This window comes from Corapipo altera, unplaced genomic scaffold (assembly GCF_003945725.1).
Source record: "Corapipo altera isolate COAL_440 unplaced genomic scaffold, ASM394572v1 113, whole genome shotgun sequence".
NCBI classification, from domain to species: Eukaryota; Metazoa; Chordata; class Aves; order Passeriformes; family Pipridae; genus Corapipo; species Corapipo altera.
This window is the reverse complement of record NW_020884895.1, coordinates 3,637,887-3,657,320: the sequence shown is the minus strand read 5'-3', so window position 1 is coordinate 3,657,320 and position 19,434 is coordinate 3,637,887. Positions and strand designations below refer to the sequence as shown.

Below are 19,434 nucleotides of genomic sequence, written 5' to 3'. Positions count from 1 at the left end.
GAGCCATTTTCTACACTGATGAAAGGGTGTTTCAGTGTCAAGGACACTTGTCCAGCACCCCTGAGCTGTGTCACACAGGGACAGCCTCTGGCACTTGGAGCTCACCCAGTACTAGTCCAGAAACACCCCTGCATTAATGACAAAGCTGCCTGCTGGGCCCTGTCACCTTCAGCTCCCACCCTGAGACAGCCCAGGCTGCTGGCACCCTTCTAAGTGAGACCCCTCTACCCAAGAAGCAACTATTTACAGTTTAAGTGAATATAGAAGTATTTTATTGAACATTCAAACTTCATTAAGACATGTGCAATATGGCAAATTTTACTGGGTTTAACCCTAACTAAGACAATAGTATGATTGCTTGCTTGCTGGGGCTTAGCAACAGGGTCCAAATCACACTTACCACTAATTAAATACTTTATTGAATAAATACATATGAAACAAAAATGCATTTTAATGCTCTTATAAAAGTTTAGAGATTTTGAAAGGCCTTTCCAATTTAATCTGAGGTGTAAGTACATACAATAAAGGAAGGTAGGCTAGTTTAACATAATTGGCTGACTTTATACAGCACTTATATCTTTTAGTCCATAAGTAAATTATTAAATGATAAAGAACATCTAATACAACCACTTCTATGGAACTAGGAAATAAATTTCTAATAAAGAAAAAATTTACAGACCCCATGACTTTCCACCCAACCCCAACAGTCTAACCCTAAAGTGGACAAAGCCAATGGCTTTCCCCACAAGAGCTCACGACACAAAGTCGCTTCTCTTATCAAAAATCTGTATTTCTGATCCGTAATGAGCATTGAGACAAGATTCAATATATCCCCAAAGAAAGAAGCACAATGCGCGTTGTGAATCGCCTATTGAGCAACAGCGAGCACTGGATTCACAACCACCTCATCCCGGGGACTAAATGAGATCGGCCACATTCATCGGCATCTCCTCCACTGTAGTATTGTAGAAAGTCTCAATGTCTCGCAGGATCCGCTTGTCCTCTTCAGTGACAAAATTGATAGCCACACCTTTTCTGCCAAACCGGCCGCCCCGACCAATTCTGCACAAAAAGAAAGCACATTTACATCCAAGTTAAACCCCTCCAACCTGCTTTACATGTTTGCAAGATCCACTCACAAACTGCTGCTCTCATCTGCCACTGGCCAGCCTTAGGCTGCCTTTACAGGACCAGCTGCCGCCAAAGTCACCTCTGGTCAGGAAAAACCAGCAGTTGCTGCCAGCAGCATAGCAGAGGTCCATCCCATAATGGCAGCAGGGCAGACACAGTTACTCTTAGGCTGTAAAGTAAGACCTTTATTTAATGTCCTGGGTCAGTCTCCCTCCCCTCTGTTCAACTGCACAGCCACCCCTCATGCATCCAATCCCAAGCACAGGGCACACAGAAGACAGGCTGTTGTTGAACAATCAGACTGTTACTAAATCCAGTTACATCCAGTAACATATAGAACAGCACACTGAACTTCAGAAGTTTAGTTCAACCTGTTTCCAGTGGGAAAACTTAGGATTTGTTGTTTTTTTTAAAAAGCAAAATTACATCCAACATTTTTGTGCAAGCCCACATTGGTCACTAACACATCGCTGAGTACTGTTTAGTTACACCCACCATCATCAGCTCTACCTTCCTACAGACTGCACAGTAGAGCACCTTGCCAGCGAGAGCTTAACACACAGAAATGGCTCACAAAACTTAGGGGATAATCATGACAAAAGAAATAAATAAATACCAACTCGCTCTTTATTCAAACTGTGCCGCTTACGAATCCACGTCCTAAATCAACGTCGGCTCTGAGCACCATCTTGTGTCATCAACTGCTGCTATCGACTCCTGTATTTTTTTACATCAAGTAACAAAGCACAGTTTACTTAATTTAGGGACAATCACTAGAAGCAGTTAACTAAACCTAGGGGAACAAACTGCTACCAGAAGACACACCACAGAGGAAAGAATCCCACTGAGGAGCCACCAAGAGCAAACATGGCACACACAACAGGAACACAGCTGGACCTCCACAAGTGAAGGCAGCCCTATACAACTCGCTTGCTACAAGTAGCAAGGTCTGTCTGGTCCCTGAGCAGCAACGAACTCAAGACCAGCCAGGACCCCAAATTAAGCTGATGCTGCTGTCAATGTGCCAGTAATGGCTTTGCCATTGCTCGTCGCAGCCTATGTGACAAAAGGCAGTTCAGTAGCTGGCATTTTCCCCACATCTTCAACAATCATCAGCCATTACCAATCCTCTTAAACATCTAAGTTTTCCCACTGCTTTGTTTTATTGTCCAAAGTCCTGCTCCTCCCTTGTTTCAGAACCACAGCTGTGCAAATGCAGGGCTTTTCTAAAGCCCATCCACAACTGGCTTTATTCTCTGTTTGCTTTTGAGCAGTTACTGTATGCATGGATGAGTAACACCTCCTGGTTTTGACAAGGACTACAGGGAAGAACAGGTGAGGGTCTGTGCCCTTGCTGTGACCTTCAGCAGAGCACACAAACTGGGCAGAGCCACTGACCTGTGAATGTAGTTCTCACGATTGGTCGGCAGGTCATAATTGATAACCAGAGACACTTGCTGCACATCAATGCCACGAGCCTGGAAAGCAACACAGAGCCATTAATGTAAGTCACAGGCTTCTTAAAAAATTTAACTATCTAGGTTTTTTTGTCAGCCACATTGTTAGTTATGAACTACAACTGTGCAGTCCATAGTGGAGTCGTGGTCTTTGCTCTTCCAAAAGGCTCCCAACAGTTCAGGCTACAAGAGCCATCACTGACTTAAGAAGCTTTTGGCACTAGGTTACAACAGAAACATGTTCAGTGTAAGGTAACACTCACCAGCAAGTCAGTGGTGATCAGGACACGGCTTGACCCTGATCTAAACTCTCTCATGATAACATCTCGTTCCTTCTGGTCCATGTCACCATGCTGGAGAATTTAAAACACAGTTGCAGTTAGTACAGTTCCAATGCTCCAGACTGGAACATCCTTTAAGAAACAACCATATGTGTGAAACCCAGCGTCCCTACCTGCTGTGGGAACGAAGCAGGTAGGGATAGAAAGGAAGCACTTTACTTTAAGCAGGGGGAACGATAATACAGCACTGCACAGCTATATTATAACTTTCCTGCTTCTCATTCTAATACCCCTCATTACCATTTCTTTCCCAGTACATACAGGACATTTCAGAAGTGATGAGGAAGTATCAATTCCTACCAGAGCTGAGACTGTGAAGTCCCTGGCATGCATTTTCTCTGTAAGCCAGTCTACTTTTCTCCTTGTATTCAGGAAAATAACAGCCTGTGTAATGGTCAGTGTCTCATACAGATCACAGAGAGTATCCAGCTTCCATTCCTGAAAAGAAAACAAGGAAGATAAGGAAATGCATCATGCCATGAACAGCTCATACATAAGAGCCCCAAACAAGGAATAGAACTCCAATACAAACAACTAATGAAGCATCCTCTCACACACAGTATATTTAGTATGATCTGGAAAGTTGGAACAAAGAAACTAGGTCAAATTTTTGCATCAAGTGTTGCACCAAATCTTAAGACACAGGACACTGGACATTAAGAAAGAGGTCCACCCTAGTCTTTTCGATCCAGTGCTGAATTTTTCTCCTTCTTGCATGTACTCTACTAGCATTACTGCAGAAACCAAAGCTCAGCCTTGATTCCTGCAATTTTAGTACAGTGCTTTAACAAGAAGGTAAGAGATTAAGCTGTCCTGTCAGAGCAGTACAACTGATACCAACCTCTCTCTCAACATTAATGTAGAACTGCTTGATACCCTCCAGAGTCAGTTCTTCCTTCTTTACTAAGATACGGATGGGATCTCTCATGAACTTTTTGGTCACTTCCAACACATCCATTGGCATTGTAGCTGACAGCAGCACAACCTGGAACACATCACTCTGTGTTAGCACGTACCCAGGACACCAATGTCTACAATTCAGTTCTCAGCCACACTGTAATCAAATCTGCATCCATCAATTTAACCATGTAAAAGCTTTTTACCTGGATGTTTGTGCTAAGTTTTTGAAAGATCTCATAAATTTGATCCTTAAATCCACGGCTCAACATTTCATCAGCTTCATCCAGAACAAACATTTTGATCCATTTAGGAGCTATTGGAAAAAAACAAAGTAGCATCTCATGAGGTTTCAGAAACACACCAAGTCCTTTCCGAATATCATTCTCCTTTAGTACTACGCTTTCCAGCAAAAGCTCTTACTGGGTATGAGATTTATACTGGGAATTTATTTAAGAGCAGACTGAGTTCATACTTACAAAGGTAGCGCCTGTTTAACATGTCAAACACGCGCCCTGGGGTTCCGACCACAATATGTGGAGCCTCAGCCTGGAGTTTCTGCATTTCATTGCGCACATTTGTGCCACCAATACAAGCATGGCATGTTGCTCCCATGTAGTCTCCAAGGGCCAGGATTACCTTCTGAATCTAAAATAGAACCTTCCATTAGTAGTTCCTGGTACAGTAAAGATTAAGGCCTATCATCACTGGCATTTATGGACTTTGGAAACCAGGACAGCAAACAAAGACTACACAGCTCTTAGAAGAGACTGTTGTTAAAATGACTTTGCCTAACTGCACATCATTTACCATTAACCTTAAGTCAGAGAGGCACTTTAAGTTACATTTTTGTCCTTACTACTTGAACTTGTTGGAAGAGTGACTACCGTGAATCAATTACTAAGCTGAAGGCAGGGCCTCCCAAAGTGAGCCCAAGCTCTCAGCTGCTCACCCTGCATTGAGCACTTGTACTATTCCGTGAGCTGTTTGCAAGTGCAGCACAGTATGCCAGGCTTCAAAACAGCTCCCACCTCACCAACGGCTTCAGAGTAGAACAAAGGCTTATTTAACCTTCTGAGCAGAGGCTCTTGTTCCACTGAATTTTTAGACTCTTTTGTGTCTGATTTAGTTATGTTCAACTTTACCTTGAAGAATTGTCACTACAGCACTGGCATTTTAGTATACTCTACCTGAAAATGATGTTTTCTATTTCAAGTTGGGTTTAACATTTCAAGACCCCACATTACAAATACCCTCACCCTAAAAATTTAAGTATCCTAAAAGTTTTGTTAAAAGACACTCACTTAGCTTAACAGAATACCAAGCCTTGAAGGTTAAGCAGACATGCAATTACATTGTCAAGAAAGCATACAGATATTAAAAAAAAAAAAATCTAAGTGACCACATGTGCACTGCAGTTTTCATGTTGCACAACTGCACTCAGGTTCAAATAGCTTCCAAAAAAAATAAATTTTGTTTCCACTCAGAACACTGTGCTTTTAAGCTGGTTTTCTGCTAGAGATGCTGCCACATCTTAACCACATCCAGCACAGAAGGTGGCTCCTGCACCTTTGCCCCAGCACACCCTCCATGGGCATCAACTCAGCTTTTCAAGCAGGCAGAGAACTTGTGGGACAGAAGCCAGTTTGTATCCCCCATTACTTCACACAAAAAGGGTTCTGAATGGATATTAATTACAGCCCCTTGAGAAGTCTATTTGTTGTCTCACAGTTGTGAAACCTGAAACCTATGCAACACACAAGCATTTATTTTTTTCAAACTACACTATCAATACCTGTTGAGCCAGTTCTCTGGTAGGGGCCAGTACTAGTGCCTGGGACTCCTTGAGATCAATCTCCAACTGCTGCAGGATGGAAATAGCAAATGTGGCTGTCTTGCCAGTACCTGACTGAGCTTGAGCAATCACATCATACCCTAAAAAAAGTAGGATACACATTTACTGCTCCCAGAGGTCATTCATGGTTTTTAGTTTTATTTAATTCCCTTTCAATCAAGTGATCAGTACTATAAAAGTTCTCTCCATTTCAGGTCAGTCCCGAAAGATGGTGTACCATCATATCACTTTTTAAGACTGAAGTATCACTGCACACTAATAAAGCAATGTATCCATTTTACAGTGCTTTCCTAAATCTTCCATGTTGATAATAAACGAATTGCCTACATACCTTTGATGCATGGAATGATAGCTCTCTGCTGAATAGCTGAAGGCTTCTCGAAACCATAAGCATAAATGCCCCTTAGAAGGGATTCTTTTAAATTCATATCATCAAAATTGTCAACAATCTCATTCCAATTGCTCTGTAATAGGAAAAAAAAAAAAGGAAAATATTAAACACAACACCCATCTTCACCAGCGTCTAAATTCTCAGGTCGGTTTACAGGTGCTCACCTCGATGACACCATCGGGCTCCATTCCCTCTGGGCCGCCATGGTCTCTGCCAATGAACAGAACACGCTGTTAGTACGGGAGCAACCAGCACCCGGGAGCGCGCCGGCACCTCGGCTGCCAGCGCCGCGGGACCCGTGACGGATCATTCCAGCAGGTGCTCTGGGATTTTGCCAAAGGGCGAACTCCTACCGCCCTCCCCCCAGCCCGGCTCGGGCGTTCCCAGCTCCCGGGGCCGGGTCCCGCCGCGGCGGGGAACGGGCGCGCGCTCCCGCGGAGGAAGGGGGGGTGAAGGGGCGGGCGCGCTCCCGGCGCCGCTGCGGATCCCCCCGCCCCGCCCCGCCGGGGAACTCTCGCGAGAGCTCCACCCCTGGGATTGCGCAAACCGGGCGCTGCGGGCGGACGGCGCCGGGCGATGGCCCGGACCCCCCCCCCCCCCCCCAAAACACAATGATCTTGCCCCCAGCGCGGCCCCACAACCTGGGGCGAACCATTGGCGCGGGGGGAGGAGCAGAATGTCAAAAGAAAATAATCCTCGTGGAGGCGTTAAAACATTTCAGCCGCGACTCAGTTGTCTACGGTTTCAATTAAAAAAAAAAATAAATCTGTATTCAGGCGCAAGGGGATGGCTAAAAAAAAAAAAGCCAGTAAGGAAAAGCGAGCCCGGAGAAACAGAGCTAACCCGCCGCTGAGTCGCGAGCAAGGGAAGCGCCGCGACAGAAACGTCTAGAACGGGAGGGGCCGCGGCGCAGGGCTGAGCGACCGCAGCGTCGGCCTCCCCTCAGCGCGCCCCAGCGCACACATCCGCCCCCCTTCGCCTCTACCCGGCCGCCTCCGCACGACCCACGGAGCCCCTGAAGGAGGAAAGGGCCTGGGCCCCCCCGCCATACCTGCTATAATCCGCGGAGCCCCCTGACATGTTCCGATCACCAGCTCTGTCCTCAACTGAAAAGGCAAGCGCTCCGCGGCGCCCGCCTTATATACCCGCCCCGCCGTCGGACTCGTTGCGCTCCGCTCTGCGCATGGATATACACCGCATGCCACTGGCGAAAAAGCACGAATCCCCCCGGAATGAGCCCCGTTTCCCAAGGTATTCCCGTCACGCGACCGTTTGGGTTACTCCGAAGGTCGTGCCTGAGCCACTCGGGGCCCATAGGTCACAGGGAGCGTGGGACTTCTTTTTCTCTCGGAGCGCGGAAGGATATTGCACCATTGAGTGCGTGACGACGCCTCACTCCTTCCTCCCTCCCTGCCCCCCTCGCCGCGTGCACGGGGTTTCCCGGCCTGGCTCTGCTGCAGCGCGGGGCAGGAAGGGGAAATGGTGGCCGGGCCTGGCCGGGTGAGGGGCACCGGCCGGTCCTGCGGCAGCGGCCGGGCCGGCACAGCGGCGCCTTCTCCTGCCCATATTTCCCCCGCCGCGTCTGTTTCTTTTTAAAGCCCCAGAGTAAGGGGATGACAGAGGAGTGAAAAGAGCAACGTCCTAGGACGGGGGGAGGCGGCCGCGCTCCAGGGGCGCCGGTTCGCCCCACTCACAGAAATGGCTCCCGCCGCCCCCTCCTCCCTGACGGGCGAAACACAACCCGGGCGCTCCCCCCCTGCTCCTGTGGCCGGGGCCGGATTGGTCGTGAGGGGCCAGTGCTGGGAGCGCACGGAGGGGCCGTGAGGTGATGGGGGGAAGATGGAGGCGCCTCTGAGGGCTCCTCTCACCCCGCCCCGCTCGGACCCGGCGGTGCAGGCCCGCGGGCCCGGGGCTGAATCGTGCAGGCTTGTCCCGGGGCGCTAAGGGTGCATCATTCCTGGAAGGGATGAAGGAGTATTGGGGAGTATTTCTAGGAGGCGGGCTGGGTGGTCCTTGGGGCGCTGCCGAAAGCGCAGTGCTGTGATACACTGCAGCTCGCAGTACAGCGATGTTCACAAAAAAAGCCTGTCAAGACTGATTTAAAGGTTAGTGCAGTTCAATTTAAAGCAGTAAACGAAATGTTACTGTGCAAACCAATTCAGTGATCGTGCCCAATGCTTTCATACTGTGGTAGAAAAGAATATTGATGATTATAATGCTCTTCTCAGGTTTCACAATAATCTTCATCAGTATTTAATATGGGGGCAAATAATGTAAATTGTAAGTAATAATTTTTTGCCAACTTTAATGGGTTTATATGTGTCACTTCTCAAACCTGTTTCCATAGTGATTATATATGAACAAATGAAGGCAGTGCCTGAAAAACTTGACCCTTTACTTGTCTAGAATATTGTAAATTGTGTAGAACCATCTAGAATATCCATAAAGGGAATCTTGCAAAGACTATATATACATTTGATCTTCCTATGGTAACATCTGCTAGGGCAATATTATCTGTAGAAATAATGCAGCATTTACCAATATCCCAGCAAAATTATATAAATGACACTCCACTTGTGACCCACTCTAATGGTCTCAAGTTTTGTTTCACCCATGCTGGGTAGAAAATATTGAGAATATCTTGTGTTTGCAGTTCAGACAGCTATTCAACAATAGCCAGAGGCTTTTTAAATAAATGATGACAGTTTATGTGGACTCATAAACGTCTGGTTGTAAAAGAAACAGGATGGACTGAAGAAAGAACATGAATGCATGGCTGGTGTGGTTAGATTTCCCACTAAGATGACTTTGAGTCTAAATGGAGAAATAAAACTGCTGAATATTTGTTAGGGATCTTGAATATTTATTAAGAAAGCTGTTGAATATATATATATTTTTATTTAAGTATTGCATTTAAGCCTTAAAGTATTTCCAAACCTGAGTGGGACCTGAGGGAGTTTCAGGAAGGTAAGTTATCATTCTTCAAAGACTTGAAATGGCATCTCAGAAACAAGTATCTACTTTATCTTTTCCTATAATGAAATTTGTGTAATTTCAGATTATCCATCTATCAGATCACTTTGAGAATTCAGTTTTGACAACAGTTTTTAACTGACAAGGCTTTCCTGGCTTTCTTTAAGGAGAAACTGTTCCCTAGCTCTAGCCTCCTGGCAGTCTTGTTTTATTCTGCTTGACCAAACTTCATCCTGTTAAAAAAAAAAAATCAGCTCAGAAAATGGTTTTTTGACTGTTAACTTCGATCAAGGGACAATTTTATAAATTTATATTGTTATTTACTGTCTAATATAATGGAAAGTCTCTCAGTCAGATGCCAAGATTTCTTGGAATTAGGCAAGCAGCACTGCCTGCCCCCCCAGCTCTTGACCACTGACCTTGAGACTTCTGTGTCTCTGAAGATTTTGTTCATCTCTGATTTACCTGATGCTTGAGTATAAAGAAAAACCTGTTGACTTTACTGGCATCTCCTGTCGTGTGGTCGTGGCAGAGTTTGGCAGAGTTTGATGAATCGAATTATTTGGCCTCATTATTTGCTCTGGTTCATGGTTGTTTTAATGCAGTGACAGTCCTTGATCTGGTGGCCCCTTGGCAGATACTCTCTTTTTGCTTTGAGTGTTGTATGACTGGAACAGTGAAATTATGATTTAAGAAACAAATCATCAGTTCCCACGTAAAAGAGATTTATTCAGATGGATGTTTCACACCAAGGCCTCTGAGGAACAGAACCCAATGTTTCCTGCAGTGGAAATCATTGACTTGTTTCACCAAAGGAAAAGAGGAAAGAAATTTTGTTTCATTAACTTTGGATAAGCAAATGGTTGGAAATGCAGAATCAGTCCTTTCTTTTTGTGAAACAAGATAGCAGAGATCCAGGATTGTTATCCTAGCAGTGACCCCTAACTGTATTAGAGGAAAAAATTTCAACATTTTACACCCTTTAAAACCTTTGTACAGTGTTTGAGAAATGTCTCTTTGGTTACAGTAGGGCAAGCAGCCATGTCATGTGATTTCATATCTAACTTGTGTATTTTTAGGCCAGTGTTACCCATACTCTGCCTGGAATTATTTGTGTTTTGAACAAGAAGCATCACAGGGAGGAGGTACTGAAAGGTCAGATTTTGTCACTGACAAAAATCTTGGAATTACACTGGGATTTCTTATGGTCCCCTGGCTTTAGATCTGATTAAGCTTTCTAGAGCAGCCTCAACTGAAAACCTGCTCCTCGAGGATCAGGTTCATGTTTTCCTCAAGCAGGAGGGATACCAAGAAGACACTAAATAAATGTCTGTGTACTAAAGACAGGATCCACGGCCACATACATATGTGCAGCTAATACACTTCAGTAGATGTTTCCCAAAAAGACAATCCCAGTGAATCATGAGCTCTTTAGTGAGAGTGAACATAATTATACATTTATTAACAGGGGGTAACAGATGGACTAGCTGGTTTAGCAGCTGGGTTTCCAGTCATTACTCATGCAGATTGAAGTAAGGAATGATGTATCTAAAGAAAGCAGTAGGAGCTGACACCTCCTGAAACTGAGCTCCAGTTGAGTAATCCCTGCTCACCAATATTCTGGCAAAGGCTGTGTTGCAGTTTCCATTAGGAAATCTCAGAAATCTCCTTTTAGAAATGTCATAGAATGATTTGAATTTGCTATGAAACTGTCACGTACTTCACAGGAAACCTGGAAGATCCCTGAGTTCCTCTCCTGCATTTGCCAGTCTGGTGTGAGAGTGGGGACTGTGTGTGATTTGATTGTCATGACTAACAGGGCAAAGAAAGTAATGGCAAACAGACAGAGCTCGCTCACAGTAGGTCGTGTCAAGGATCAAGATGATTTGTTAGGGTGTTGGTAGCAAGAAGTCGTGTTTTCCAGTTCCTCAGTCCCAGAGGATCCTGCCTAAACAAAAGCACTCTTCCTCAGATGTAGGAGTGGATAGGAAAGATTCTGGAAAACCTCCAGGGGAGAAAGAAAGTCCAAATTCCAGGAGTCCCATGCTTGTTATTTAAAAGTAGTCAGGGTTTCATTAATGCTAACTTATGCATTTTTTGTCATTCCACTGAAATTACAATTTAAACAAACTAAACAATAGAATTTTATAAGATGCAGTGTTTTTAATGGACTGAGAACGCTGGCTTTGTATTCTGTAGTCTCTCATGTAATCTGAAATCCACATTAGGATGACTTTAGTGTGTTGGGCTGCTAGGTTTGCTTTGTCATCCTTTTTAAAATTAATTTACAGCTTTGTTACGCTTTGACCGATATTTCTGTGCTTTCTAACTGTAGTCAAATTTGTGTTGTGAAATCTCAATGGTGATCTTGTTGAATGAATTAAAAGTACATTCAGACACAGAATTTCCTCTCCCAGTCCAAGTTCTGTCTCACTGAATAGTTGTGCAGTATGTCAATAAGGAATGTTTTCAAATATGCTTAAATTACTTAGGTGCCAAGCACTATAGACAGACAGTGGGATTTAAGCTGCTTTAGTTGATTTAATTGTCTCACATGCTCAGTCTATTCGTGATATTCAGGCTTGTGTAGAGGATGTGGGGTGGACAGGACCTTTTGCTGGCCAGCTGACTCACTTGTCTGAAATGTGTGCACGGTGCTTTGTGGCTTGTCCTTCTAGTTGCTTGGAGCACAAGTCTCCAAGGAGTGTTCCTGCTTCAGTTCTGCGTAGTTCTGTTTCTTAGCCTAAATTCTTCCATTCCCAGTTAGATTTTTTTCCTTGATGATATTAATCTGTTAAACTGTTTAAGACTAATTTTTTGAAAAGAAAGAGCAAAGTTGTGTGAATTTAATATTTCCAGTTATTCATCTCCTCTTAGAGTTTGGAGCTTAAATTCAGACTCGTAGTGACCTTCCTGCCTTCAGAGGTTTGAAGTTATCTGTTACATATTTCTTATTCTGAAATAATGAAGTTCTCTGGTTTATGCAGTGGGAAGGTTTTAGTAAACTGCTGCTGAAAGGAAGTGGCAGAAGTGTTCTGGGCCCTCAGAGGAACCCAGGATTCTCAGCTCTGTCTCAGAGGGTAAAAAAATCTTAAGAACTAAGGGAAGTGAAATACTACTTATTTTTATAGTAGGTATATACGGTTTCATTCAGTGGCCTTTGAATTTGTGAAAAACTTCCCTTTTACTTTAGTTAGCATTATACTGGGCTTCTAATAAAAAACTAGGGTTAATTTTAGAAAATCAGTATTTAATTTCTTAGAGGAAGCATGTAAACTACTGTTAATTCTTTAAAGGAGTATAAAGTAAGAAAACTATCATATGAAATCACTCATGGTGGTCTTGTAATTTTAGTAACGATTCCGGTAATAAGGAAAACGTTGGCACAATAAAATCTTAACTGAAATACTTGAAACAGAAACACACTTTTCTTTCTATGGTTTTTGTAGTCATTCAGTCCTCTGCATGCTGTAAAACTCAATAATTACAGTTTTAGGTCTTGAATATTCTCCTTGATTGAGCAATTAGATCCTTTGTTGTAGTTTTCAAGGCTCATAGTCGGGTCCAGGACATGAAGTCGGCTTAGCTCTGTTCTTTGTTGTGTTAAGGGCTCCCAGTGTGACCACAGACATGTAATTTTAACACTAAAATTGAACAGATTACATTTATTAGAGACTTGCCATTGACTCTTATTGTAATGAGAGCTCTTTTTGCTCTTGAGTTTTCTCCTCTGCAAGGTGGGGTGATGGTGTTTGCCTCAGAGGTTACGTGTGGGCAAGTGATTGAAACATGGGGGTCAGTAATGGTGGGAGGCCCAGAAATCTTTGGGAGAAGTTACAGGTACTTTCAGGGTAGAGTTTGTTCTCTCTATTGCAAAAGTAAAGCAAAGCTGAGAGATGAACCAGGTGGCAGCTGCTGATAACATCCTGACACAGGAGTGGTTACATTTATTTTTAAGTCTACTGGAAGTCTTTTGCACTGCCATGAAATAGTGCATGTCATATATTTCTGAGACAGTCTGCAAAGAATATTTTTTTCCAATTCTGAGAGAAAGGTGTGAGCCTGTGCATTATTTTGAAGAAAACATTTTTCCTTCTGCTGTTGGTTAACCATCTGTGCACATTGTTTGTTCTCATGATTATTCAAATTTGGAACCCACTGACATTGCTTGAGGTTTTTAATTGATGATTTCAGTCGTTTAATTTTTGGAACAGCCACTACAGGCAGACCTGTACTCTCTATTTAATCTGAGTACCTTTCCTCATTGATAAAAATTTGAGTGTTATGTCCTTGGGAGGAGGAAGTAATGCACGTGCACCAAGCCCAAGATGAAAACACCAGAAAGGCCAAGCAGGACTTTGATTTTTACAGGGGTAAATTCACAGGACCAGTTTGTGGTCAAAAAGTAATAATCTCTTAAGTATGTTGTATGAACCTTGATAGATGCTCTGTGTCCTGACTGATGAGAACCAGGCACTCTGTCCTTCCCCATCCAAATGACACTTTTGGACATCAGGACAAACACACTGTGCTGTGCAGAGCTGGGAGTTACGAGGGCCCATCTCAGGTTGGTGACAGCAACTGGCAGGGATTTATCAACTGATACAGTGTTGCACAGAGAACTTCTGTGAGTGTCTCACAGGCCTCTGTTGTCAGGGTATTTGAAATGTGCACATCCCTAAGCAGCAAGAGTGAGATATCACACAAATTGCTTCATTGTTCTTTAACAGAAGCTCTTTCTGTGTCCATATCCAGCCTTTCTGTTAATGAATTCTCTTGCTCCTTCTCTATCAGAGCATTTTAAATTTCAAAACAGTATTTTACAGTTTATAGTTTGTTACAGCATGTAACAGGTAAAACCAAAGTTAAATACTTTGTCATTAATAAAATGAGCTGTGTAGTCAAAAGTATTGCCTCAAGGTAAATCTTAATTTTTAGAAATTGAAAGTTTCCTACTGAGATTTACTTTTCATAAGAAAATTGAGACTTAATTTCTGCAGGTAACTATAGCTCAGAATCAGTTTCTGTTACTGATACTGGTTTAATGTGAAAGTCTAGATAATTAGTTTCAGCTTTGTGCCCTTCTTTCATCTGTTTGTACAATGGAAATTATTGTCTTTCTTTGAAGAATCTCTTAGACTGTAAACTCTTTAAGGCTGGGACTGATGGCTTTGTGTGCTGTGCTTCAGTGGGCAAAGCAGTGACCTCTGGGTGGGGAACAGTTTAAAAACTTAATCAAGATAAACATTATGACTTTTGTTATAATTTTGTTCGTTTGTTTTCTCAATCTGTCTGTGATCTTTCGGGGATGAAAAATATAACTATTCCAAGGCTTTTCTCTTTAACAGTGTTACAGATTGATGCTCTTGTCATGGCTGGGTTTGAAATGTGTGCTCATGAAGCTGAAGTGCCAAGTGAGCTGCTAATTGTAACTGTCCTGCTCTGTTGTTTTGGGGCTTCTGTTTCGTGCTGTGAAGCCTCTGTAGGCCAGTCCTTAGCCCCAGTTGTTTGTGCTTTAACCCATCCCAGAATGCTGTTCTGTATTGTTTTGTATGCTGACTGAATACTGCCAGATGAGGCAAAAATGAACGTTTGAGGTGCTGGATAGTGGAGAATTCATTCTTTTCCTCTCAGGTTGTGCCCAGGAACAGCTGCCTGTGTTTTCCTGGGATCCACCAACACAAGGAAGCGTGGACATGGACTAATGCATGGACAGGACAAGATGCAGGTGATCCTGTTACTTTAGATAAGAATAATTGTGGCACTGCTCGTGCCACTCCAGGACATGCACTTTAACACATCACAGCAATTGGCAGTGGCCAGAAACCTTTGTTCTTTGCACAGCAGGAGACAGAAATGCAAGTTCATGCTGAATTGCAGGAATATATTGATTCATTTAGTTCATGCATGTAATTAAAATGATCAGATTACAATTTACTGACAGGTTTTTTTGCAATAAATAAATAAATAAAATGTATGTGCCTCTATTCAAAGTACTTTTATCCTGTCCTAGGTACTTTAGTTTAATGAAAGAATTTCTGATAATAATTCTTTCTGAGTCTTAAGGAGCTGTTTGTTTGCTGTCATAGTCAACATTTATTTGTAGCTCATTCTTCTGATTAATTTAGAAGTAGCAAAGTCAGGAAAATCCTAATTTCTAAGCAGGTAGATACTACAGTACTCAGTAACCACCCAATTACTGATATTTTTTCTTTGCTTGCTCTTTGCCCTCTGTAGCTTGTGTTGCCATTTCTAAATGTATTCTGATATGTACTTTTCCATGGGTTACAGGACTATGAATTCTTGTATCCCATTACTGCTTTTATTTTAGTAGGAGTTTAACAAACAAACCACTGATTTAATTTATGTGTAAATAACATATAAAGAAAGACTCAGTCAAACAATGACAAATACTTTTAGTTTCAGGACATCATTTGGATGTGATATTTTGTGTATCTTAAGCTCAGAGTTCCCTTTTTTCACATTTGTGTTCAAGAAAGCGTTGTTATCCCAAAGATGATTTTACAGTTAATTACACAAAGAGAGTTCTCTGATTTCCTTTATTATTATTCATTTGCATTGTTAATATTCAGTTCTTCTGGGAATACAACTTTGCACCCCCGGGAGCACACTTTTTCTGAAATAATTTTGGAATTGTGTTTGTTAATTTCCATCACATCAGAGTTGTCTTTGCTGATTTCCTGGGCAAACAGACTGTGTATCTTTATGCAGAAGGAAACAGAGAGAAGTGAGAACTGTGAAGGACTGCTGCCTCAGAGCTGCTGTTGCCATAGAGCTGCTAAGGAGGAAAAAAACTGCAGCAGGGATTTCTTGTGCTGTTGAAGGTAAGATGAGGGCACAGCAAAGACTGTAGGAGGGGGAGGGGAGGCGAGGCAGAGGGGGGAGAGAAGAGGAAGAAAGTCTGCGTCCTTGCTGTCTAAAAAAGGAAATTCAGTGTCAGTGTTCATGAGCAGAACTGCTGGTGCAGAAGAACAAAGCTCTCTCAGTTGTTTAGGGTAGCAGGAGTGATGAGCAAGCAAGCACACTCCCGTGCTTTCAGGAGGAAATACTGCAATGAAAGGAGGGAGAAGAAGAGTGACTTTTTCGTTTAGAAAATACTCACTGCTGCTTCAAGGTAGCTGCTTTTTGATACTACTTTGGCATTAACGTTGTTACCCTGGGTAAAGACATGTGTGAAAAAACTCAGTAGAGAGATAAGAAGAAAAAGTGGTGGTAAAAAATTCAGCATAACATTGAGCCGATTGAATTCTGTTTGTATATGTTAAAATATGTCAGTTGTTGCATTCAGCTCTGCAGTGCTGTGAAACCTTTCAAAATGCAAGTGAAACTGGTTTTTGTGCTAAGATTGTTGGGGTATATTGATGTGTTATCCACCTTTTATCAATGATCTTTCATCTTCTGTTTTCTAAGTAGATGTCTTTTGAGTGGAAATGTATAATAAAGAAATGAAAAATAAATATTAGGTACTCGAGAATACTGACTACAGAACTGACATCAGACATGCTTTCTGTGGGATCTCTTTAATGGGGTGAGCTTTGTAGTCTAAGACTTTTCAAGATCATTGCAGAATTATATGTGAAACACTCATGCAAAAGCTACTGCTGCTCTTTCTACATCTGTCTAGCATGTTATATATTTTTGCTGTCCTTCACCTGCTCCTGCTCTCAGTCTTTTGGCCCTTTCTGAGGCAGCTGAACCCACGTGCCCTGCACTGCAACCCAGCACACCTGCCATGTTTGAACTGTGGGGCCTTGAAGAGAATCAAACAAACTGTGGAGGCAGCGATAATGCTGTCCTAGCTCTGCTGGTGCTCCTGTGTTGGTATTGCTTAACCATCTGTTTGCTGTGTTTGAGTGTGCTTGGATAGAACAGCCCTTTCTCACAGTTTCTTGTTTTGCACTTTATCACCATTTATCAAATGGTGTTTGACTATTCTCCTGCAGTCTGTTTGTAATTTGGGTCAGAGTGAATTTTTTCCTATAGCAGCCTGGTAGTTAGGCAGTTCAGGCTGTAAATAGGGATTCACTTCTTTTTTTTTTTAAGTATTACCATCTCACACTGTAAAATTGTTATTCTTTGAGATCATAGAGCTTAGCTCATACATGCCATTTCCCAGCCATGAGTGGCACTGGGTAAGGTACATCAAACACAAATATATCAGTTGCCCTTTCCAAGGTGTGTCATGGGGAATTGGATGTTTAAGTCTGTTTTTACTAGTCAGACTCATTTTGTGATTCAGACTAGTTTTGTCAGACTCATTAGCTGCAGACAGTTCTGCAGTCTTCAGAACCATTCTTTTTATTTACTATTGTCCCCAGTGCACTTGGGGTTGATAACATCCTGTCAAGGTTTGCATGAGTCCTTTGAGCTTAATCCACGGCTGAGGCACCCCCTGGCAACACAAGCGATTGTGATTCAGTTCAGTGTCAGCAAGTGGTTTAATCACCTTCTGCTCCAAACGGTTGTTAAGTGCCCTGCTGAGTTTGTGCTGGGACTGACTTCCACAGAGCATTGGGTGCTACATTCCAGAAGAGATCACTGAACTTCTGGGTCAAACTAGTTTGGGTTCTTCAGAGTTGTAAGGTGATTATTCAAACAAATATAATAAATACCTCTCTGTACAGTAACTGTTAAAGAAGGAATGGATGGACCCTATGCAGACTAAAATTCAGTTGCCTTAGAATAGCTATTTAGTGGACAGTTGGTGTTGCAGTCTAAGATCAATTTAGTAGTTCTTCATTGGCAAAAGCAGGTGGCAGAAGCACAATGTTGCTAAATGACAGGTTATTCTCATAAATTTGCAAATGGTGTGAGTATTTATTGGTTCCAGTTGATGGGTTGATGGTGGCTGGGATGTATTTCAGTGAAAAAGAGCAGAGCTCCAGCAGTGCTGATCTGTTTTGAGTGGAGTGCACTCACATTGTACCCTTCGTATTGACACCGTTCTGTGCCAAACTGTCAACTACAACCGACAGATCTGTCACCTTGAGTCAAAGTTCCAGAGGCATCTCGGTTGTCTTACAATAGAAAAGTAACTGGAAGCTAAACAGGGCAGAGGAGTTGTTTGTAAATCTACTAATCTGTCCATACATCTGGATTGAACTCTGAAGAAAGAGGTGATCTCATAGTTTATGCTTGGTTTGCTTGCTTCTTGCACCTGGTTTATATTGTGGGAATGATCAAAAGAATAAGGAAGTATGGCAAAACATTACCCAGAACATTCTGATCTCTGTATTTGGGCCACGAAAGAAAACTGTTAAGCCACTAGTGCTGCTGTTGTTAATACCAGGACCTGCACCAATTCCCAAAACACTGTAAAATATAAGAGCTACTTTGAAGGTTAATTCTGCCCATAATTACCTTTTAGAGGCATTGCACTGCTCAATGTCCATCTCAGCCACTTCCAAGTAATATCACTTTTTTACACCACAGATTTTGGCTGAGTACTCTAAGGCCTAATTTTTGAAATGCTGAGTAGCCATAATGCTATTTAAGGTTAATTTAAGGTTAATTCTCAGTACAATTTAAAATCAGGCCTCTGCATTCAAACAGGAGATTTTAGTTTAGCAGTCACAAGACTGCTTAAATGATCAGTCTGAATTCTAGATTCCTTCTGGAACTGATTTTTTTTTCTTTTGTAAAGCCTGAGCTACGTCCCATTATACCCCTTTATTTTTATTAATTTGTGAGCATTTCTACTCTTTTTGTTAATATACAGCTGCTAGAACAGCTGGCACGTATAAATGAAGAGAATTCAGCTATAGTAGATTTACTTTTACGTGATGTTTTATGGCATTAGTCTTTTTTTCTTTTGGATTGAATGTCAAGGAATTAACTTCTGCTGACATGCTTAGGGGTTAGAATAAGAAATAAAACTATATTCCTTCACATGTGTCTGGTGGATTTTCAAAGTACTAAAGTATACTGTTTTGGGCATGTAAGTCCAAGTCTTTAAACATGTTACAGCTCCTGTGGATGTTCTGTTGATGAGCATTTTGTTCCCCAAGTTGAAATCAATAATCCTCAATTCTTGTCTACCCCAACTGTTTGAGGTTTTTTTATAGTAATCTAAGTTTCAGTTAAAAATATGTCCTCCCTGAGTGACAGGTACTTCCTTGTTCATTCTGTGCCCTAGTCAGACTTGTTCCCTTGTTTTTCACTCATCTTGTTATTTTTTTGTTTCAAGCCAACTGGTCTGTTATGGCTCCTGTGATAACTGCATCCAGTGGAAGGTGGAGAGGCATCCACCAAATTCAGACAGTGCTTCTAATAAATATATTTTTGCTCTTCACTTTTAAAACCAATATAATTCTTTGGCATATCTCTGGATTCTGCAGAGAATTCTGATTCTCTGTGGCTCAGTTTGAA

General features: G+C 42.4%; 1 protein-coding gene, 1 long non-coding RNA gene and 3 other non-coding genes across 5 annotated transcripts; 1 reads left to right on the top strand and 4 right to left on the bottom strand.

Annotated features, from left to right (window-relative positions):
• Positions 1-249: 249 nt before the first annotated feature.
• On the bottom strand, positions 250-7,239 carry EIF4A2 (eukaryotic translation initiation factor 4A2). The gene is made up of 11 exons (XM_027647633.1): positions 7,124-7,239; positions 6,237-6,282; positions 6,013-6,145; positions 5,622-5,761; positions 4,306-4,474; positions 4,033-4,142; positions 3,771-3,914; positions 3,230-3,367; positions 2,852-2,941; positions 2,530-2,609; positions 250-1,062 (listed from the first exon to the last, which is right to left on the bottom strand). Exons 1-11 carry the CDS (start codon positions 7,150-7,152, stop codon positions 918-920), a joined length of 1,224 nt encoding a protein of 407 aa, XP_027503434.1. The 5' UTR covers positions 7,153-7,239; the 3' UTR covers positions 250-917.
• On the bottom strand, positions 3,019-3,146 carry LOC113949327. Its single transcript, XR_003528420.1, has one exon. It is a non-coding gene; the product is annotated as a small nucleolar RNA SNORA63 (small nucleolar RNA).
• LOC113949328 lies at positions 3,547-3,726 on the bottom strand. The gene has a single exon (XR_003528421.1). It is a non-coding gene; the product is annotated as a small nucleolar RNA SNORA81 (small nucleolar RNA).
• Positions 5,840-5,911, bottom strand: LOC113949330. Its single transcript, XR_003528423.1, has one exon. It is a non-coding gene; the product is annotated as a small nucleolar RNA SNORD2 (small nucleolar RNA).
• LOC113949268 lies at positions 7,222-19,301 on the top strand. The gene is made up of 4 exons (XR_003528398.1): positions 7,222-7,323; positions 14,680-14,773; positions 15,728-15,890; positions 19,253-19,301. It is a non-coding gene; the product is annotated as an uncharacterized LOC113949268 (long non-coding RNA).
• The last annotated feature ends 133 nt before the right edge of the window (positions 19,302-19,434 follow it).